At 35.5% G+C, this 24694-nt stretch overlaps 1 protein-coding gene across 1 annotated transcript in view; it reads right to left on the reverse strand.

Annotated features, from left to right (window-relative positions):
- The window catches only part of PLCZ1 (phospholipase C zeta 1), a 58934-nt gene that overhangs the window by 18721 nt on the left and 15519 nt on the right, over positions 1–24694 (reverse strand). The window contains exons 4-9 of the mRNA XM_069807826.1: positions 24310–24511; positions 22818–22962; positions 19862–20014; positions 8054–8290; positions 5628–5775; positions 3892–4008 (exon numbers count right to left, since the gene is read on the reverse strand). Of these exons, the coding sequence (XP_069663927.1) occupies positions 3892–4008; positions 5628–5775; positions 8054–8290; positions 19862–20014; positions 22818–22962; positions 24310–24511 (1002 nt within the window). The remainder of the gene's footprint in view (positions 1–3891; positions 4009–5627; positions 5776–8053; positions 8291–19861; positions 20015–22817; positions 22963–24309; positions 24512–24694) is intronic.

A 24694-nucleotide genomic window follows, 5' to 3' on the forward strand; every position in this document is an offset into this window, starting at 1 on the left:
ATCCTGTTCTTACGAGTCTCAATTTTCAGAGAATGGACACTGAGTGCACAGTGATATCCAAGAGTGATTTTGTGAAAACTCTGTAATTTTTAGTGTAGTTTTTAACTTGCCTTCCTCTGGAAATTAGGTTTACGCAATTGCATAGCTCTTGTTCTCAGCCCCAACAAATCTTGAGCCTGTTGAACCATTTCATCCTGCTTTAGCTGAGTGCCAGGCTGCTCCAAGTTAGTATGTTCCAACCCATTTAGAGAAGAGAAAACTGCTGGCAAGGTACAGAAGAGAGCACTGTTTTGGGTCTATCACTAAGGGAAGTGAAGGAATAACTCAACTCTCATCATTTACATGATGCAGAGGCCTGGCAGGGAGTATTCTTGTTTGAACAAAACCTAATATATTTTCTTTGCCCAGCCAGAACAGTTAGGGATGTTGGAGGAACTGAAAGGTAAGTGAGAAGGGTAAGCTAGCAGATGTGGGGAGGGTAAAAGGAGCTGAAGAAGGGGAATAGGTGACATAAGAGAAATCTGAGAGTCCTGTGAACAGTTTTAGGAAAGTGGTAGAAGGGATCTGGAGGGATTACTTCTGTGCATGGGGTGCAGAGTGCAATGGCAGGGAGACAGGGAGGGTGTGTGGGCTATATGGACACAAGACAGACACAAAAATTGAAAAAAACTGTGTTAAATCAGTGGAAGGATATCAGCAGAACATTCACTGAGTGGAGCTTTGGGAGTTGCATTGTGAAGCACAGTTATATTTCTGCCAAACAGTTATCTAAAACAGATTAGGGAATCAAGAATAGATCTGACATGGCTTGGAAATAATATATGTGAAGAATTGCTTATAATCAGCCTACTCCCATGAGAAAAATGTTTCTTTAAATGAAGATGCAAATGATGTGACCAAGAGGGCCAGATCTAACCACTTCCTGCATATTTTTAATTCTTCCAGGAAGGGGCCCAAAGCCCTCTACACAAAAAAATCATATGTTTTGTATACAAATGTTTAGAATGACTTTTCATTAAAGCATACTCTGAGTCAACAGTCAACGTAGTGATTTTGAAAGACTTAGTCCTGTTTGAGATCTAACAAATGGATATTCTTTGCAGAGATCAGTGTGGAGATTTACATGCTAGAAAGAAAACTAGTAAACTGCAGTATGATAAGCCTGAGAGATTAATTCAATTTTAAATTAAGGACCTCTGGCCAACGCTTCCTCTAAGCATGAAACAAACTTACTAGTTTTTAATAGCAATGTAGATGATAGTATACAGAGAGTGCACCACCCCAGCTAAATAATCCAGCAATAGCTTGACAACAGGCTAGGTGAGGATCAACAAGGACAGAATATAATCAAACCAATTTCAAATGGTATGGTAATGATGAGATACTTCCAGCAATAGCCTAGCCCAAGTCCAAATCTGTACTTTAAATAAACATTTATAATGACACAGACACACAAAAAATTATACTAACTACTAATTCTTTTACTCCTGCTGTAGTTGTAAAACTATACCTCAATACAACAGTCAGGATGAGAAGCAGAATTTGTAACAATGAGAGAATTATGAGGGGTCCAAGCACATTTCAGTTCTTTCACAGAACAGCCAGCACTGAGTGGCCAGATTCATGCAATCTCCCTAGTCATTATTTCCCACATTACCTGCAACGTGTGGCACTGACAGCACGGAATAGCTCAGGGTGGGAACAGCAAATTGTAAGAAACTTAGGCTTGGGGATGTCCTCCACTGCTTGTGGTCAGGGCAACAGATGTGGGAACAGCAATCTCTCAGTGAAAGCTGAGGCATGGTGCTCCTAAGTTCTATAACTGTAGGAGAGTAGCTGGGGATACATTAGGGGGTTAATCAATAAATAATATGTATGTGCATGACTGATTGGAAATAGCACGCTGTTAAAAACATTTCCAAGAAGGTAACTTGAAGCAGAAGATATTGTGGGAGCTGAGAAAGGAAACAAGTGAAAAAGAAAGCCTGCAACAAGGGTGCACATAAACTCCAGGGGCCTACAGACAAAGTGAAATCTATGCCTGTCTCTGTATGAGCGTATATTGTAATACAACAAGGCGAGACCATACCTTTCACCTCTCAAAACCGGGAGCCTACGGCAAACTACCCTGCTCACCCCACAGTATCCCTCAGGTGGCCTTGGTATAGAATCAGAATAAAGGACAGAATATATATATATATGGATGCAAAAAATATTGTTCTGTACTTTACCTAAGGCTGAAGAAGGTGTAGCAGACTGATGTAGAAAAATATTCTGCAACTGAGAATCTTTTAAACTGCAGAACAAAAAGATGAAGGCAAATTGCCTGTGAAGCCATTAAAAAGGAGTAAAGTGCTTCCAGGTGAGAGGTTTTTTCAAAGCCAGCTGAGTACAGAAGTCATGCTGATTTTTAACAATTTCGAATTAAAAACTAACTTGAAATGAAGAGACACAGAATTTATTGTCATTTCATTGCTCAGGGAACTAACAGGCTTTGTACCGGAAAGATGTTAAACTTACATTGCATCTACACAGTCACTGGAGATTCCCAGAAGCTCCCAGCTGTACCTGGATATTCTGCTGACAAGGAGCATTTGAGTGCTTATTTGCAGTAGCATATCATAATCTGGGAATTCTTGGCACAAACATTAATTGTTGTGCCCACATCTCCTGCGTCTGTGCCACTCCAGTCACACAAAAACATTGAAAACCTACAGATCCTTTAGATGAGCCTTCCATTGCTGTGTAAAAATTCCTAAATCACACATATACATGTTTCCATCACCTCCTCTAATTCAATGCTATAGGGCAATCTTAGGAAAAAGCAAATATAATTTCATTCCAATAATTTCCACCTTTAGCTAAACAGGCAGCTGCTTCTATTCCCTTGTTAACTACAAAGTAGCTATAAAGAGTGCTAGACCTCAGCTGAAAAAGAATGATTTTTTTTTAAAAGAAAAACAATAAAGAAAAGAGAAAAAAGAAAAAAAAAAGAAAAAAAAAGAAGCAGCAGCTAGTGTTCCCATTTTCTCTTATAAACATGCTCTATACCTTAGCCCCAGGTGACAAATAAGCACGGAGGGTATGGAATTTGATTAATACAGTATGCAAAAAAATGTAATCTATTTTAATTTTTTTGAAAGGTATATTCCAATTGGGGGGGTGGGGGCAGTACAGTGCTTAATGCATAGCATGCTCACTTTTACTTCAAAACCTAAGGTAACACAGCGAACATGATAATTTCAGCCCAAACAGGCAGTAAAATAAAAATTGTCATTTAGACTCTCCTTACAGACACCCACAGATAAATATCATAGAATGATTAATAAAAAAGGAGATAATATATGAAGAAAAAGAAGAAAATTCTAGTTTAGCTATTGAAAGTTCTTTATATATGTGCTTTTGCCACACTGTTTCATGATAAAATCATGATAAATGCTTTGTTTAGCCTTAGGGTAGTAGTAATACAAAACAAGGTTCAAAGCTTGTTCTTACTAGTGTTTTTCTTATTATCCAATTTAAAAAAAAAGTTAGTTTAAAGAAATTAATGAATTATAATAAACCGGGATATTTGGGATAAGATATCGCTGTTTAACAAAAAGTGATATTTATAACTAGTTAGGGCCTAATTGTAACTGATTACAAAAGTAAATAGAGAAAATAATATTCCCCTTAGTTATTATATACTAGAATTCCTGGATTCTGGGAAGAAAAATTACTAGGTTATGCAGACTGAAGGAGAAGTTTAGATAACACAAAACAAAAGTGATGCCACTGAGAGAAAATATGTAATTTACATAATACAAAACAATACTATGGGAAGGAAAAACTCTTGTATCTGCATAGTCTTTGCAAAGCCTGGAATGCAACAATCTCTGCAAAAGTACGTACCCATTTGACAGCCCACATTCCAGAACTCTTGAGGATTATAATTCGAAGAGTTCGTTCTTGTTCCTTTGGGGTAGATTCTTGTAATGAATCTTGAAGTATGTGAAACAAACTCTTTAGCTGAAAAGCAGAATGATAAAACCTTGGTAAGAAAAACTTCATTAGTGAAGAGATCCTATTTGAATAAATAATAATAAAAATATAATAATCTGATTCAGCAACTTTTATTTTTTTTTACACAATGAGAATATCATATAAATGTATTTCTATTTTAGGACCACTTTGCGATATGGTTAAAATCCTATTTTAAAACCTTAATATTTTGTGTATATTTGAATCTGATAGCATTTCTGTGTATAGTGCAGACTTTTGTCAATAACAAAGAATCATTCCTTCTTGTAAATATTCTGTTTCTTCACCTCTTTGTTAGGTAAATATATGATTTTTAGACTAAAGCCCACTGTGTTGTCATGGAAAATTAAAAGACACAAAATAGGAAATTGATCAGAAAGCCCACTCATTCTTTAATAGTTCAATAGGCAAAAAATCATCCCAAGATGATCTTAGCTTGACTGCTGTTTTGAGGTTTAGATGAAATCACTGAATAATCTCAAGACCAGTGAACAGCAGGTTTCTAAAAGACACTTAATTGGTTCCTTTTTAATCTTCAGATGTTAACTACTCAAGTGAGTTGATTTTCTTTCTCCTAGCAGTGTTCCCTCCCACAAAGGCATACTACACAGATGTGGAAAACTTCAGATAACTTCTATCTACACTATTCCTGTTCAGTATTTAAACAGAAAGCTTTGCATTTCCAAGGTCATCACTCTGATCCTTTCCATCCTCCCCTCGTCCTCTCCCCTGCGCCCCCCCCCCCCCTTTTTTTTTGTTTTTTTAATAGAATTACTTTTATGTTTACTAGATTGGTAGAGGGACCAAAGAGGACTCTGACTATGGAGGGCTGGCAAAAGCCTGCTTGTTTTGATACTGTTCAGCACCATTCACATAACCAGCCATTGAATCATCTCCACAAAGTGCTGGATGGCAGCTGAGCTGGCCCTGAATGAATGGGCCTGTGGCAGACTTCATTCTCATGGTCAGTGATCACTCTTCTTAACACTCCCTTAAGGCAGCTCTTGGCAGACAGCTGGAGTTAAAACAGCAGAGGCTGCACTGTACTGGCTGCACCAAATGGAGACACTCCAACACAGAATGAGTTTTGAATAACCCAATCTGTCTGGTATGAAAGATCTGGTCCAGTGGAGCAAACTGCCTGCTGTGGGATTTATTCACTCCATCAGTGTGGATTCTCTTATCTGCAGTTATCATCAAAGCCAGGCCTACTGCCTGCCCAACTCCAGTGAGTACCACAGATCATAAGGCAGGGAGGGGGGATCTATTCCACACATTTTCAAGTATTGACTGTAACCTGTGAATTACTTGATGCAGAAAACAATAAATCAAAAGGTATTCATACATTTTGTATATATACCATGTTAATGTTTGTTCTTATAAAACTACATGAAATTAAAACAAAGCTGAATTTCAATTTTCCTCACAAAACCAACTGAAATATAAAAATGCAGTGCAAATGACAAGATAGTTCTAAAACAATGTTATAAAAGCAACCAAATAAAATTGGACAGCATGTGTTTCATAAAATTTTAACCCTTCCAATGTCTACACAGTGAACCATAGCAACATTGTAACTTTTATCTGATTAAATCAAAAGAAATTACCTGAATGTTTTACAAATTTTCGTGCTCGAACCTCTCCAATTGAATTATTTTCATAGCACTTCTGATTAGCTAGGGAATGCTCAAAGCTCACAAACTTCTCAGATTTGGTATAAATCACAAGGTCCGACAACGTAATGGCAATTTTTGTCTTCACCTAATAATCATAATATAAAATAATGGAAGAATAAAAAAAATACAATAACACATATTTCATTATTAATATTAACAATTCAGGAGAAACTATCATTTTGGATGCCTAAAGCATGGGAAAATGCGTCACAGCTAAAGAATATTTGAGCTTAAGATACAACTTCTGATAGTGAGAGTTTATCCAGTCAGAGACAATTAAGGTTATTGTCTCTGTGTTCATCATAGCAATTGTAGTGTGAATGGAGAGATGTTTCCAATGTTTCCTAGCACAATGTTCTGTTGGACAGCTTTATCATTTCCCTACTTCTGAGACTGGTATGTAAATTAACACCATTTTTCATGGCTTTTAACATTACTCATTTAAAACTCATGTCCAACTTTATATTCCTAAATACATAAAATACCAGAAAAAGTATACTGGTAGGAAGTATTGGAGAAAAAAAAAAAAAAGAGCAGGACAATCTATACATCAATAGCACAAACTCAACTACAAAATGTAGAATAACAGGAGAATATTTTACCATGCCAGGCAAATCAATCATAGGTATATTCCTCCAAGCATTGCTCTGCAGTTAGGAAAACTCTGTTCTTCTTAGTTAAGATGGAAAGTTCTTTCGCCAAAGTCTCTGTTTAGTCTTGCTCCATTACCAAAGCAAGTAAAAGCAAAGGCTGCTGTACATTGAATCGACTGAAAATTCTACCAGTGTCTTTCTTGTCTGTTAAACTGAGGTACTATGTGACTGCTTCATTTTACTTAGCATGAACTTGTGAGCTAATCAGTGGTAGTAGCCAGCAAAGAGCTGATGGTGATAATGATGTTTACATTCCATTAAAGCTTTTGAAGGCAAATTCTCATCTGACAAAATGATAGGGTTTGCGTGCTTGTGGCTTTTAAACTATGCAAAGTTCAAGTGCATTAATTATTCTGGGGCTATGTCCCATGAGGAGCAATAAGAGTCTACTGTCATAGAACTCCTGAATAAAACAGCTCTCTGGATGTGGAAGGCAGTCATACAGCCAAAGCCTACAGCATCACTAGGGTATCTATCATCTTGAGTGCGGATTCAAATGCTCTCCCACCCTCCAATGGAGCAATAGAGTGGGACCTCACAATAAATACTCCCACTCCAATAGAGTGGGACCCCAGAAACCATTTTCTCTTCTGCTTGTGAAACATCACCAGACATCTGTTGTTACTGCTGTTGATCAAGATGTATGCAGTATATGTTCTGGTCTGTAATGTGATGTTACAAATATATGTGACCCTATTATCTGGAAATTTGGAATTCCTTGTTCAGAGGACTACATCTTTTCTCAGAATTTTTCTTTACTATCTATCTATATAAGATGGAAAGAGGAAGAAGCAAAGATCTTGACCCTCATATCACTTAGAGAATAGACACAGAGGAAGAGACACTGCCTCTCACCAAAACCACTGAACCCTGAGGAGCACTGCCAGTCTACCCCCACTCAGATAATCAAAGCATGATGTGCAAAAGTGACTGGATACTGGGTGCTTCCCTGCCTGCTTAAAAAACTTGAACAAAGCAGTTTGAACTCTGATAGAGCAACAGATTTCCATGGCAGAGAATTACTACTTGGTTAAAAAAATGAGTAAGTTCAAAGTGACTATCAAAAAGATTACATCTGATTTTTACACTCTCTTTCAGAAATAGTATTTAATGTTAAGTCTCTACATGATGAACGTAAAAATACCTTTTCTGTTGTAAGTGCTTAAAAATGTTTTAGCACAACCAGAACTCTACACCTAATTTCATGCATAAATTCAGAACACAAGAAAATAGGGGAATGGGAACTCTTCAAAATCTCCAAGATAGATTCGTGGACTGTGGGAAGAAATAATTAACTCTGTCCTTCATCATCAGGAACTGCTATGAGTGTTCTCCATGCATAGCTCCAGGAGGGCCTTGAGACCAGCAAAGCAGTTGGGAAACTGTATCTTAGATCTATTGTGGTATCGAGCACCTGGGACAAGGACAAGACTTGAAAGTGAAAAATGCAGATGGAGTTTAGGATGGGAGCACAGGGAAGAGTTGTTTTTTAGTTGGATACTAAAATATGCTCCAGTTTGAAGTGTCTTGTAAGAATCAGGAAAGCTTTGAAACCTTGAGCTAAAACATATTATTTCAAAATATATGCTCTAAATAACTTTAAAGCCTACCTCTTAAATTTAGTCTCTATTTTAGGCTAATATAGTCCTTCTTTTTTTAAAAAAGCTGGCATATATCTATGTGTTTTCTAAATTCAATTGAGACAAAAGTTACCTTTGCCTTTTTTCGAGGTAGGGGTGAAGGTCTACGTTCACTTTTTCTTTTTGGGGAATCACTCTTTGGGTAAAGAGGGACTTTTTCATCAGTCTCATCTTCATCGGATATAATTTCAAAGTCAGAAATTTCCCCTGTCTCACCATGACTGTCAAGATTTCTCCTGAGCATGCCTTCCTCAATTGTTCCAACTTTTTTATTTTTCACCAGAATTTTGAATTTTAATGCCTGTAGAAAAGAGGTTAAACAGTAGTAACTAGAATTATGTATGGATTAGTTGTAGGTTTTCATATCTACGTATTGTTTAACCCATGTTCAAAGCTGTTTATTAAGTATAATGAAGTGAGGTAACATGATGAAGTGAAGATAGGTATCGGTGAGGCAGAAGGCAAAAGCAAGTAAAACAAACAGGATCTGGGGATCAAAGTACACAACAGAATGTGAATATCTAATCCCATGACAGGAAAAAAGGCTCTCCGCCACACAGATACACAGATGCTGCAACTGAGCAATATCAATGTAGGAAGTTAAGTAAGTGTCAGAGGTGATGGCTAGGTAAGACATAGGAGGTATGGTTTTACACTATGCATGAATTCATTTTTATATATTGACTTATAGACATGTATCTGATATTAATCTGAAATTTTTTTTGGCTATCATTGTGGCTGCTGGAAATTTGTTACCCTATTTGATTAGTGCATTTGTGCACATCTGTCTAGAATACCAAATTAAAACTTTGTTGTTATGTCATTATACAGTGGATCCTCATGCTACTCTTACCTGCTGAGGGAAATTAACAGAGTGTAGTAATTTGTTGCCTAAGCAATTTCTCTATTTTTAAATGGGCATGTTTCAGCTTCCATAATATAGTATGTAGGAAAAAAAAACATTAAATGTTATCATTTCTAATAAGATGGCTTTCATCTATGCACCTGAATCCTATGAGTATAAATTTCACTTAGATTTATGAAATAATATTAATAGTAAAACAGCTGTTATGTAGCAGACATTCATCTCTATATCTGTACACAGGAACAGCCTGTGAGTAACAGTACTTACTTAGGTTCTTGGATAAAGTGATCCACAAATATATTAATTAAGTTTCATATGCACTAGTGAAAAGGAGGCCTATACTGCTGGGAAGGTTACAGAAACAAGGAATAAATACTTACACATTAAATAAAACATAACTGAAATATTGTGGTTTAAGATATCTGTTAAGTAAATATGAAAAGCATGGATGATAGAAACATATCTATAAAACCAAAGCTTTATAATAGAAACCAGAGCCGTAGGCAAAGAAATAGACATTCCATTTATTTACAGTGCAATCTCTATTGCTGATAGTCCCCTTATCACTTCAGATCTTGTATTAGTAGTTTGTTAGTGTGCCAGTGGAATGAGACATCCTATGCTTAGTATCTATCAATGCCATGCTAGTGTAAGATTTGATTAGTCTCCCTGCACTGGTGATTCAGAATAAGAATGCCCTTTAACATTCCTTCATTTCTTATTGATGCATTCATTTTTTTTCCTGTGATATTTTTAGAAGAGTTTTAATATGAGTAATGCTACTCATATTTTTAAAGAGTTCTGAATTTTCATTCGGATCTTCATATTTCCCAATATTTAAAAGAATACTATCCACTTTTCATCTTGCATTTTGTTATTCATAGGTAAGATTTAATTCTACAAATTAAAAAAAAAAAAGACCTGGTATACAAGGGAAGGAAAATCTTTCTATGGATATATCACTGCCTCCTAAATGTAAATTTCCTTTAAGTAAAAAAAGACCATAGTCTGTGTCATCATATAAAAATGGGCCATGAAGTTTTAAGTCAGGTAGATAGTGTCTAAAATTCTGTTTATGAACTGTTAGCAAAGATGTAAATACCCTGAGGTAGGACAAACATTTCTTTTTTTTTTTTCTAGAAAGATAACATTTTAAAATCATAGCTCTCTTTTCAAAAACTCTTACAGAAAATACTGTAGCAAGAAGAAATTTTGCTATTTTTCGGCCCGAAGCAGATTTCAGTAACAGTTAACCCAAATCAGTGACAGTGAACCATGAACTGAAAAAAGACATACCATGCATTTTAAGTCTGAGCTTCAAACAGATCTTCAAAAACTTCATAACAAATACATGGTTACAAAATCAGTGATTAATTGAAATTCTAGTTCTTTAATTGGTAATCAGCAGTGCTAAACATGTGGCATCTTTTTGTACAAATATCTAGATCTGAAAGTCTGAACATTCACTATAACTTCTCTTTTCTAATTTAAATTTAAAATACAAATTATTTAAAAAATACATGTTTACTATGTACTTATATATAAAATGTAAGCATACTAAAAAATTTAAATATGTAAAACATAATAGATCTTCCCTAGAGCATAATGAGACTTCAAGGCTGGCATAAGCAAAAGCCTCCAAGCACAATCAATTGGAATAAATATTTAAATAATTACATGAACAAAACTTATTTCTTGTACTAAATAGGCATTCCGGTTAATGTGATGTACAAAACAAATCAGAACAGCTGAAGTACTATGAGACTCCACGTCAAAATCACAAGCACTTTGGAATGGATCAGGCAAACCCACCTTCTGACCACTGCAACTAATGTAAAAAGGGACAAAATTCAGTCCTCAGAAACGTAGAGAACAAATCCTGGATTTGGGTCATGAGTATTAAAAAAGAGAAGAATAGATTCCCCTATTTAAATTTAGCATGTTCTCTCTTTTCCTCTCCTGACCAGTTGTAGGTGCTTAGTAAGAGGAATATCAAGTCCTGAAAATCTTGCTAAGGTTAGAATCAGTTTAAAGTTTTACAAAATTTTCTATCATTTCAAGGATTATATTACCGTCTTAAATACTGATATAGGGTAAAGATGCAACACCTTCCATGAAGTCTAACATAGCGGAAGCTTTTGAGGCATTGACAAAATTTATCTTGAATGAAAATAACAGGACACTATTGTTAAGTATAATTATTTAAAAAAAAGCCAACACCAGCATTCTTCAATGATTCAAGAAGACAATCAATCACGCTTAGTAAAAGTGTGAATGAATGTCTTTGTGGCAGCCTTATGAATCACAGTTATTGACATATTTCGAATCAATACTACCAGTAATGTCTGACTTCTAGTTAAATGGATATTATTTATATTAGAAGTACCTTTTTAGCTATCTCATAATAAGTTTTCATATGATAGTTATCTAGCGAGAAGTCCCCTACATTGAAAATTCCAGTTCTGTGCTGTGCTCTGTAGTAGACACAAAATAGAGAATCTTTCTAAATGTTCTTTTATTAAAAATACAAAAAAAACCCCATACCTAAAGAAGGAAATTGGAAGGGGTGACACTGGCAGACTAATTTTCTGGATGAAGTGAAAACCTGACCATCCTGGGTAAAAGTGTATGTATCCTAAGAACACTCTGTCCTTAAAAACTATCTTGCAAGATATTATTTCTCCTTTGTCTACCAGATTCCCACTCAGGAGCCAAACTTCAAAGATAAAGAGAGGATCAATTTGCTAATGGCTCAGAGGCTTGACCTATTATAACAGTTGGCCGTAAGGTGAGATCCCATTGAAAAACAGGACCCTTAGCTGGCAATGCCTTGTTGTGTTTTACCTGACTCCATCAGACGTAAGAGAAATATGAAAACACACATAGACTTTCCCAACCATCAATCAAAACTACATCTGACACTAATCTTCAAGAAAGTTCTAGTGCAGATGATTTTGCATTTCTTAGAGACTTTTAAGGCAAAAAATTGGGGTGTAACTGATCCACAAATATGTTGCAAGTAACACTGTTAACCAGCCTGCTGCTCATGGTCCAAGAATCTGCCACAACTCAGAGTCAGAGAGTAGCAAGGGTCAGCAGCTGCACAAGGTGACCCAGGAGCTGAGGGTGACAACAGGGCAGGCATGGGCCAATAACCTCACCAACCAGGGCAACAGTAAGACAAGTAGAGCTGGTCTGGTGATGGTAGGCAAGCTCAGAAAGCAGTCCAGTGACTGCCAGACAAGTCACAAGGCAGGTCCAAGATCAAACTAAGAAGCCATTTCACATAAGTACAGAATGGCTGAGCTTGGAAGGGACCCCTGGAGACCCTCTAGTCCAACCCCCTTGTTCAAAGCAAGGCCAATAAGAGTTAGGGCTGTGTCTAGTCAGGTTTTGAGCATCTCCAAGATGGACACTCCATAATCTCTCCAGGCAACCTGCTCCAGTGCCTGACCACCCTCACAGTAAAAATTCTTTCTCTCATCTTTAAATGAAATTTCTTGTATTTCAGTTTGTTTCCACTACCTCTAACCATTTCACTGAGAAAAGTCTGGGCCCATCTTGCTTTTCCTAATGAAGCCCAAGATAATGTTTGCCGCCTTTGCTGCAAAGGTACATTGCTGATTCATGATCAATTGTCCACCAGGACACCCAGGTTCTCTTCTGCAAAGCTGCTTTCCAGCCAGTCATCTCCCAGCCTATACTGGTGCATGGGGTTATTCCTCCCCAGGTGCAGAACTGTCAGTAAAGCAAGGCCAGGAACAGCAAGTTGCAAGGACAGGCACTGCATACTTACCGTATAGCTCAGCCAAGGACCAAGTAAAAAAGCCTGAGCTAAAATGCAGCTCCCAAGCCAATGTATGAGAGTGCATAGATGGAGGTTCCAAATGAGGGCTCTTGCTCACAGTTTAGCTGTTTTCATGTAAGTCTGGTCCAAGGCTAAACAGCTGTGCTATATGAGAGATGACATGTACCTAGGCAACTAAATCTCTGGTGGGTGGTTTGGAAGGGAATCCAAAGGATGATTACAGAGAAAGATGGTTACAGGTTGGTCAGGATAATTAGTCTGGTGTACTCAGGGCCCTCATGCACAGATTCCCTACCACAGTTCATGTTCCAAGAAGTTACCTTGCCAAAAGAAGGATTGGATTTTTATACACTAAATAAACCATCAAACTAAGACCTACCTGGTCATACATATAAAGTATGGCAGTGTTTTGTTTTTAATTACCTTATAAAGTTGCCTGACGATACGGGGAAGTTATTAATAACAGGTAAGTGACTGTTGCTTGTTCAATATATATCTGGGGAAATTATGTTCCCTCAAAAGACTGTAGAGTAGAGTACAATGACCAGAAACAGTGTACAAATCAGATGAGAATTCTGTAAGTTCTCACTAGAACTTAGAGAATCCAGAAATTTTATGGTAAACAATAGTGTTTTTCTTATTTTTGAGGTCATCATCAAGGCATGCTACATTTAAACATCTTTCTTCTCATTTTTGTAAAGAGTAGATGCCATAGACAGATTGAAAATGCAAAACAGTGGACTGGAAATGTTTTTGACTTGCTAAGAAGCAAAGACATTTCTGATGCAAAGACTTGGTCCAAGACATTTGCATATGTGACTTTTAGGTCAGAAAAATAGGAATGAATCTCATCACTGAAGCAACAAAATCAGATATGTTAAAGCAGTCCTGATCTTGAAATTCTGAGTGAAAATCTTCCAAGTCCTACTTTTTCAATAACAAGAAAATAAGACTATAAAACCCTATAAAGATATGGGAGAGAAAAATTTGGAGATGGTTAGACTGAAAATTGAATCATATAGCCACAGGTTAATCAGACTATTACCCTTTTGTCAGACATTACAGATAGTCAGTAAGAACCTATTTGTCAGAGATTATAGACAGCCAGGTACAACCAACTTTTGAAAGTTTCTCAGCGAGACAGGTTTTTACAGAGAAAGGAAGAAAGTGCAGTAGCAATACGAATCTCTTAGACATACACTCAAATGTTATATCTAGATGTCGAAGACTGTGGTACTTGGTTCACCCAGACTGGTGAGTTCTGGGAAAACAGTGACTATTCTGGGAAAACAGTGACTGCATATGGAAAGCTCCTTTTTATATTGAGTAGATACAGATGAAGAAAAAGGTGAAGGAAGAGTCCTGGTTACGGGGTTAGTTGGTTTTCCCCCTAATAGTAGGATTTAAAAAGCCCAGAGAGCATAAAGTTGTACTGGAGACCTTCTATGAATCTTTGTCAAGGAGCTTATTAAATAGGTATTTTTATTTAGATAGCATGGCTTTAATAACTATGGGGAAACCTTGGAGATCGTGGCCAGAACTGCTTCTGAACCACCACAACATAGTAATTGATCTTGCAGCTGTGTGGTAAACATTAAAGATGACTTGTAAAATAACAGTAGTTGCCACTTCACTTTCAGTTAACAATACATCAATATGTCTTTCCAATTTTGTGATAGGAAACCTGCAAATAATGAAAAATTCCTTAGTTCATGTATAAATCATGCCAGCAGTATAGGGCAGTTTGATGGACTATAATGCAAAATAATTGGGGAATAAACCTTCATCAAAAGCTTCAATGTGTTTACATTCATTTTTGTGTGTTATATTTGAGGCTGACTTGTTTCTTTCAGTAGTTGTCAAATCCGTTCAAGAGGAAGGATTCAGCAGGGTAAGTAAAAATTGATCTCACTTCTAGGATTCTAATATTTTCTAAGTTCATATACAAATTGCTGCACAAGACACCACATTCTGTCACTTTATACCAGCATAATCCAGGAGTGATGGTGCAATCAGCAAGCATCTGTGGCGCCAGTCAGTGATGTCAAATATAATTTAATGGGGGAACTGACCCAAAGTACCTGATATTCCAGCGAATATTAAAGGAAGTTCATGAAGTCTGTTTAGAAGCACCATAGTGGCCAAGACTGCAGGGAGAGGATCGTAATGGGTCTGTTGCTTTGGGTGGCAAAATATCTGCATGGGAAGGAGGTAAGAGGATATATATGGTGGAAAAGATTGGTGAAGCTCAAGGGTGGCCTCGGTTTAGCTCATTGGATAAAGGGTATGTGTAAATAGCGCAAAAGCCTTCTCTTTCCTCTACTCCACATGTAGAGGATGAATTGTCTGTTGAGATGCTAAAGAATACAGTAATATCCCCGGGAATTAACAGCACTAGTATAGCCAGCTGCAGAGTGAATATATGACTGAGACCAAAGAATTAAAAAACTTCTTTTCCTGAAGTTTTCTGGGGTTTGTGTTTTAGGGCAAGTGGGTGTTGACAAAATAACAGAGAGCAAAAGCTTTCAGTGACCGTCCAATTTTCTTTTCTTGACCTCCTCGTGATTTTCACTTAGATTTACAATGGTAGGAGACACCATGCATGAGCTTTGGTCTAAGGAAGCACCTAAGAATGGGTTTGCTCTGCATTTTAATCCTTCTTCCAGACACACACAATCATCTCATCTGAGAAAGGTGTAGCTTAAAACCTACTTAGAACAGAAAGTAGGAGATTGATCAGACAACAGAGAAAAAAATTTCCACGGAAATCTCCAGATCTCCAAGATCTAAATAAGGACCTGTAATTGGCAAATGTTTCTATGACGTGTTTGGAGAAATTATGTGGTATTCCACTTCATGTACAGACAAGGGCACCATTTGATTTGGATTTTGAAGAACATTGACAAATAGGTATTAAAAGGAAGCCTTGCATGTAACCCTTCATAGGAGGAGCAAAACTAGGAACAACAGTAGCTGTCAGATGAGGAGGATGTCCCACCCAAGAAACATAATGTTTCAGTCTCATGTGACAGGGAGAAGCTGGATGTTGAAGGTCCTTGCCGAAGAAATCTGAAAGAAAGGGGAAGGAGGGCTGAACTGGTTAGTCCAGAGCCAAATCTTTGAGGGATCCTACGAACAGGTTGTTAAAAAAAGCCTAGAAAAGAAGTCAATAGCACAGGTCATGAACACAAGAGGTGACAACTAAGTGATCAATAACTTGGTGTGATGCAGACAATCAGAGGACTTGAGGGACAGAAGTATGCCGATTGCATTTATAGGCATGTGAGACATGGCAGTAAAGAGGCTTGTGCTGTGTCCCTAGGGATATTATTAGATTGGAATATTGTCTAACAGAGCATATTATAGAAACTGTCTCTGTAGTTATTGTTAATTTAAATGAAGAGTGAAAGACTGTCTACCCTTTCAATCCCTCCCATCTTCCTTGCTGAGATCCAACCAGAAGGGAAGAGGGTGGATTTCAACTCAAGGTAGATGAAGATGACAAAAGAAGGTAAACAAGATTGTAGGGAAAATGGAGGTAAAACTCTAATCTGAATACCTTAATTTTTAAACCCAGAGTAATTCAATTCATATATATACACACACATAGTAAAGTGACTTGGAGTATGTTAACACTGAGCTACTTTAGTGTGACATTCACATTCATTTACAATCAAGATGAGTAAATATTTTAGTATATAAGCAATTTACCACCTATTTTTATTTTGCTTTAATATAAGACAGTGTAACAGTCTAAAAAATGAAGTAACACTGAAGAAATCATAATTTTAAATTAATATTTAGAACAAATTTTAAAAGCATACCCAATGAAGCATGCTAAGGAATAAGCTAATAATCTAGGTGAAAGGAATGCATGTTGGCCACAGAACATGCTGAACAGCACTCTACAAAGAAAAATTAAGACCTGTTGGTATACTGAATTAGAGCATTTAATGATTTCTTTTAAAAAAATGTTGCCTTTTGATATATTTTCTACTGGTTTTTTTCAATACGCAATGAAAGATGCAGGTTCACATATAAATACATATAAGTTACATAGGAAAGTTTCAAAAGAGAAAACTGATTTCAAAGCTTTCCCTTTTTGTTGCCTATGAATATAATATAGATAGATACAGTTATTTGATAAGAATTTTGCTAGTAAAAGTACCCATGTAGGCAGGTATACTAGCTCTCCTGAGTGCATTATTCACAGAAATTTTTTTCAAAATGCATTATCAGGCTACCGGTCATATCAGCCTCTAAACAAGTGTATTTACTACACTTGAGCCACGCCAACAAACATCATTCTGTTGAACCAATAACAATGAACTTTAATCATCCTGACACTTACTATATTTTATTAGACTTCCATTAGAAATCAGAAGACTGTCATGTTTAAAGAACAATGCCTTTACCCTGTTACTGGTATTAACACTTCTGATGATACAATTTTGTTCCTGGGATGGCTTTAGCAATTGGGTTCCTATAAGGTCATACAAGATGCAATAGCTTCTTCCCTATTCTTGCTAATCTTAAAAAAGGTGGAACAGTAAATGATATAGGTGACAACTATATTTTTTTCAACCGAGAATCCTCACAAACAGCATTTTAAATTAATCATTTATGGTTCTGTAATATCTCTTTTGCACTGCTTAAGTAAAGCTGGCTTAAGACCAAGTTCAGCATCTGGCTCACTCAAATGATAATGAATTTACCCAGGCCTTGAATATGCACAAGGTCCCAAACTTTAAGGATGTGATGCCACTAAACTCCTTTTGAACATGGACGAAAAGTGGTTCTTAAAAAAGATGCTAGCCAAACATCAAATTTACTACTCTATTTGCAAATTCAGTCATAACTACATATTTCCATTGCAAAATAAAATCCTAATTATTTTTCTTATGTGTTTGATCAGAGCAGCTAAGAGAAATGGAGATGATCCTAATCCTTGTTCATTCTCAATATAACTATTTATTAAATTCAGACTTTTGTAAATCAGCTGAGGACAGTGGTATTATTTAAGTAACTCTTATATCTTACATAGATGTGGACTACATCTCACATAACCTTTAAAAGATCTCACCTGAACAGCATACATTTAAGTGAGGAATAAGTATGGAACCCAGCAATGCATTTTCAGGCAAAAATTCTATAGACCTGACTTATGAAAACTCTAAGCTATGGAAATATGAAGTATGAATTCCTTATATCACAGTAAACATATGGTAAGGGTCACATCTCATAGAAAGTAATATTATTAAGTATGTGATTCAGTGACTCCGTGATTCAGATGCAGTACACTGATTTTGTGTTTGCTACAGAGGACATATGATCCGTAGACATCTATTAGACTGAATGCAGCTATGCTTTGAGAAGCTTTCAAACAAACCGTTATGTTTAATACAGTTCATATTTTTTTTCTAATTTACAGAACAGTTTTCAAGGTTGCAAAGCGATATCAGACAGTGTGAGATAAAAAATATAAAGCTACAATCTAAAAAAATATGTTGGCTTACTGAGAAACTTATTAAGATGTATTAAATATATTTACCACAACATTGCTATGAAAATATGACAGCATGGTAATACTTTAGCACTTTTTTTGGACATACAACTTCAAAAATGTTTTTTCTGTAACAAATATTTTACAAAAATACATCTCTCAGTGTGTTGTCTTTTCTTATGACAGTGTTTCCTCCCCACATTTTCATTTGCATTATTTCTTTTTCAGTTACTGTAACAAAAAAAGGTATAAAATATATCTGATATATCACTGATAACAGTGACAAGCCTAAATAACTATTTTGTATATATGCATGTATTTGTGTTACAAGTAATTAAAAAAAAAAATCTTTTGTCCTTGAAAGAAAATTATGTGCAAAGACTGGAACAATAGGAATTTATTTGTTTTAGTTTGCAATAAAATTTTCAACACCCATCTAATTGCCTTTTCTGACTTCATATCCCAGGGGGTCTCAAGTCACCAGCTGAGAAACACTGCCTTAGGGAAAAACACACTGAGAAAGAGAGAATGTTTTTGCAGTAACAGAACTGGATGAAATAGTTCCATCAACATTGTTATTGACAAAAAAATGTAGATTCGGGTTTCCATATCAATAACATGCTTAAATTTCAGGAAATTCTTTCTATCTAAGGAACAAAAACTAAATTAGCAGAAAACAGATACACTAACATGTTTAAAGTGAAGATTTTTTAATTTTGGTTCAAAGCATAATGTTGTTTAAAAATTTATACCTTGTTTCCTCTTTTAAAACTAAAACACTGGAAGCCTCATTTCAGAGAAAAGGAAGAGGAGGGAGAGGGAGAGGGGAAGGGAGGGGAGAGGAGGGAAGAATTGTTCAGTTTAACCTCAAAATGTTGACTTTACAGGTCAACAGAAACATTGAAGCTGTTCATTATAACACAATGTTTCAATAACTTGAAATTTCCAAAATTAAATTAATCAGGTGTTTGCATAGCTCTCAGATTCAGAGTTCAGTTTCAGTAGTACTTACTTCTACAATCTTTTGCAACTTATTCACTACATATAAATCTGCCACCTTTAAAGGCAGATGCTCTTTTCTGTGTTTAGACTACTGCATCTCCAACATAGGACTACTGTAGATCAACCACACTATGATAACTTAATCCATATTGAATAATAGTTTAATTTAAAAAATCATGGTAATTTCAGTGTCGTTACTCAGTTTTTGATATACAGGTTTATTCAGTGTTAGTAAGTATGGTTCAAAATAACAAGACACATTGCTACAGCTGCCATGTTTCTATACAAAATAAACTGCAACCCACAAACTGTACTTAACTGTATTTCTACATAAAATAAAATAAAACTTTTAATGCATCCAAAGCACCAGAATTTGGATTGATGTGAACTGCAAGATCTAAGGCTTTGCAAAAATGTTGGTATGTTAGCTTCAGCATTGTACTGAAAACAGCTTTCCTTTAAACAAAAACTTCCATATCAATCCACATGATTCATTTTTGCTTTTTCTGTTTTCTTTATCTTTTCATGTGGGTTTTTTGTGTTGTTTAATTATTTTTTGTTACCACCTGAAGTCTATTTCAGACACCAGATGAGCAGTTTCATAAATTCAGTTTCAGAAGATTAAAAAACAAAACAAAACAAAACCACCATTTTTTTCCCCTATCTTTCACAGAGAAAAAAGCAATGTTATTACCTCAGGAGAAGGTAGTTGAGTCACCACTGTATCACCAATTGTTGAAGTAAGAAGTTTGTCACCTAGTATACTTTCTAAATAGTCTGCCATTACTTCCTGTTGCTTAGGGCTGCAGTGGTTCTCCAAAGACAGTACAATTGGATAGTCAGACGCCTGGAAATATAATTTAAAGGCTTTTATTATTAATAAATAAAAAGAGGACTACTAGATTTCCTAAAATATCTTACAAAAGTCCCCTTGGTAATCTGTATTTTCCTTTATTTTCAAAACTATCAGAATATAAGTCACTTGTTTCAGGTTAATAACGCAATAAAAAAGCTCACAATATTTACATAAAAGAGAAAGCACAATTGAAGAGAAAAAAAGGCATCCTCAGGAAGTTAAGGGGTGTTAAAACAGGGCTAGAAATATACAGAGGTGCAAAAAAAACCAACTAGAGAAATCAAATGAAGATCAGTTAAGAAGGACACACTACTTCATTAGAGAAACCAGGTAATATCTGTGCTGATCTTTGGAAAGCACATATTGAAATGTATTTGTCCAATAATCCATAGAAAATAATTTTTCAGAGGCATTTAACATACTGATTAATTTTGGATGTAAAGACAGTAGGGAGAAAATAAGTGTTAAATCAGCCAAAAATCAGGGTGATTCAATTGCACAGGGAAGAGTACAACCTGGAAGCAAAAAGCAGAAATTCTCACAGAGTTAATGGCTCAGCTAACACACACAGCTTCTAAAGAATGATGCATTGGCTATTGTGTGTCTGAAACAGTGGTTCTCAACAAATGAACTTACAAAGAAAAAATAGGAATTGTAATGTCATCTGCCAAAAAAGGAGGATGGGGTAAAAACTCCTAGACACACTAAAGCATAAAAAATTATTTAGATTAATTTCAAAGGAGACTTAAAGCATTCCAAATTCTAAAAACATCAGTGTTGACCATTTTGGTGTTTTTCCAAATTAAAGAAATCTTCATCTCTTCAGACCTAATATCTGCTCTTTCTTTTGCACCTAAAGGTTATATCACAGCTGTTGACTAAGTCATCCCAACAGGGAATTATCACATTAGGTACATGAATTTTTTTGAAATAATGACTAAGTTTTGTGAAAAATAATTTCAATAAGGGGAAATAAGGGAAAAGAAAAGTAGAAAAAAAATATTGCAATGTTCATGTAGCTATAGGAAGAACTTGGAAGCTTTGACATAATCATGTACCTTTAAATTTACATTTGACATGTTTTAGTGATAGTTTCTTTAGTGGCTAGCATCTATTTTAAAGGACAATGAAAAAAAAAACAGTGATAAACAAGGCAAAATTTGCTTTCAGCCAAACATAAATTGTAGCCACCAGTTTAAATGTATGACACAGATTTAAAATATTTCTATTTTGTGGGGGAGAGTGTTTGTTTTGTGTACAGAATTTCCTCCATTGTTTACACAGTTTTGTTATGAGGAGAGGTTTTTGGTTTGCTTTTAAAAGGTAAGATCCGGTTCTAAAATTGAAGTTGACAGAGTAAACCAGGATTTTTGCTTTAATTTATGACAGATTTTAATTGACTACATTTCAAGTTAACAGTATCCTTAAAATTTGCTCAGAAATCATTGCCTTCACATGAACAAGCTATGCATATTTTTTTATAATATCAAAAACTTTTGGGGGAGACTCTTTACACCTTACTCATCACAGTACTCAAGCAAGACAGGTGAAACATGGGAAATTGAGTAAAAATAGAGAATAGCTTAAATGAGACATGTCCATTTAGACTGTGTAAATAAATCTCGTAAGTTGCCAGTAATACTGGTGGCTACTAAAAACAGCTACTCCAAATAAAATCCTTGCTTGGGCAGGACCTAAATAGTCAATTTCTATGGGAAGTACCATTTTATGTTTACCCTGCATGGATAGACAGCTCATATGAACCATTACCTGTTGTTGTGATTTGATCATCTTACTGTAACTTGCACTTATTAAATGAAGTTTGTATTATAGTTATGTACATTATGCTGTGTATTAGCAAAAACAGGAGAGTTATATCTAATGGTTTGTGGAGAACAGTGAAATAAAACCATATTATTGTTTTCACTATCTTTTAAAATCAAAGACTAATTAATTTTATATAGAAATCAGAACAGAAAAAATATAGCTTTGCTTAAATCTGAGAAGACTATAAATATATATGTATAAAAATCCATACAAATGTATGATCATACGTGTATATATTCACACAGATAATGCTGGCCTGAATACAGAAGTTATCTTAATAGTTGTTCAGGACTTCATTTGAGCAGGAGTTTCGCCAGAAACCTGTACGAAAGACTGAGACAGTGCCAAAAGCTCTCCAGCTTTCACTGCTTTGCCAGGGATAGGCAGAAGGGACATTGCCCTAGAGTCATCCTACAAAAAGACTGCAGTAGGTGGTAACCTTTATCAGGCCTTGAATTCAAAACAAAAAGAGGGGAAATAGAAAACAAAGTCTCAAACTCACCTTTAATCTAACATTTTTCTCTGTATCATAAATTCAAGCATAAGATATAAGACAGACTGATAGCAACAGAAGAATAAGTGAAGTAAAAAAATTAAAAGATATAAAGGAGTAAAACATCAGCCTGATTCTGAAGTGGTTGTTCACTTTATATTCAGTCCTTGCTTAAATGACCTCAGGTGAGAATTCCACCTAACAAGCTAAGATCTTCTGAATTCCTTGCACCAAGTTTGGTTTATAATCATTATCAGTAAAATATGTTTACCATTCCATAAATAAAATAAAAAAGATATTAAGAACAGATACTACAATTTTCTTGTAATTTATTTCAACAATGACCCCTGCCATAAGCACTGTCTCTGTTTCATTTTTTTTTACCCTGGAGAATCTCTGGCAACAACCATGTCCCTGGGCTTTATTAAAGTCACCGTCACATTTTAACCAACATATATATATGCACACACATACCACAAATGCATACTTGTCTATCACTTGAATTACAGAATGAAATGGAATTTTGCTTGTTAAAGTGTGACCATGATACACAACAGGTTCATTGTTTGAGCCATCCCAGCAGTCAATTTCCAGGCAACGACATCCTTTCAAGAGAGCACTTCAAAAGAACAAGAGAAACAATTTTACAGTCAAAAGAAAGATACTACACTTTCTTATACAAGTCGCTGTATTTCTGATTACAAGCACATTGAATAATTACAAAAACCCCATACTTTTTTATCAAAAAAGAAAAGAAATCCTATAGAAGTATGAGACAGCTATATTTTCTGCTGTTTATCTTAGGCATGATAGGTAATAAACCTTATTAGAGCATTAAGCAGTAAGATGGATTATCTGAATAACCTTCATTAAGACACTAAAAACAAGGGTCAAAGATTTAAATAAAAGAATTTTGGAATTAAGGGAAATTGTTGCTTGAAATAGAATAAGAAATGTTTGAAAGGGCCTTTTGCATTACTATCCCAGGATTTGACTGCAAGTTTGAGAATGATTCTACTTAAAAGTAACAGCATCACAGTTAGAGAATCAGGTTGTGCTTGGTCTTTATATAATTTAGTTGGTCTCCCCCAACCTTGTTTCTAAGAGGGAGTGCTAAAGTTTCTTGGATGCCTTAAAGTAACTCTGCTTTAATTGTTAATATGTTAATGGTACCCCTTAAAGGTCTTAGGTTTCTAATATTTGGCTTGTTACTAATTTAAACATTTCTTGTAGAATTATTTTACCCAATTACCAATCTGTCTTCTACTTCACTAAAGTAATACAAAGTAATAGGCATTCTAGACACCTGTCTTCCAAATTCGTAATACTTTCTGTTCCCCTCTCTATTGCCTTTATTACATAATCCATTTTCTCCTTCCCTGACCATTTCTTCTGAATAAGTCTTGGCAATAAGGCACCCTGGTTTCCTTCTCCTCTTGGACTCATAAGCTGCACATTCAAAGACAAAGTTTCTTCTCCCTCCTGGCTACTATAGTGCCCACATTTTTTTGTTGTTTTTTCTACACTGACCGCATTGCAACATACACTGATGACAGATATTCTTGACATACTCCACTGTACTGTGCCATTATTCCCTGTATATTGTTCAGATTAGAGTTTGCCCAGGAATTTTAATTTATTTCAGAGAGTTATTTATTTTTGCATAGCATGTTGAGATTAAAAACTGATTTAATCAGATACTGTGCAGCATACTATAGCTTTCATTTGCTGCAAGGTAGATTTCTTGAGATGTAAGTGAAAAAATAGATCGTTTCCAGACTATGAACACATGGTTTGGCAAATACATTGAGAAGTGTACACACAAAATAAAATACCACTCTCACATTTTCTACTTATATCTGTGATGGTTTTGTTCCTTATTGCCAAGTAGGATTATATGTGACAGTTCATTAAAAAAAACAAAAACAAAGAATATTTAAAATATTAAAAAACAGTATCTAAATACCTGGTATATCCCCATAAATGACTGGGTCCTATTAGTTGGTCAGATATCAAGTACGTGTTGTGAGAAGATGAAATAAAATAGTCACATAATGGATGGTTCATATCTTGGTAGACAGTCCTGTGATTGTTTTTAAATATCGAACAGTCTTCTGAGTTCATGTACCTTATAAATCCTTCAAATGACATTTGCCTTCTTTTCCTCACTGAACAAAAAAAGAAAGCAAAAAAATTCTGGTGTGAAGCTAAACTGATGGTTATATCTGTGTATTTTCCATAATTTTTAATAGCCAGTTCTGAACATTGCTAAAGGTTATACAGCATAACACTTTCCCGCAATTTTAAAATTCATAACAAACAATATAAACACAAACATCAGATGTGTGCAA

This window comes from Haliaeetus albicilla, chromosome 19, assembly GCF_947461875.1.
Source record: "Haliaeetus albicilla chromosome 19, bHalAlb1.1, whole genome shotgun sequence".
Lineage (NCBI taxonomy): Eukaryota > Metazoa > Chordata > Aves > Accipitriformes > Accipitridae > Haliaeetus > Haliaeetus albicilla.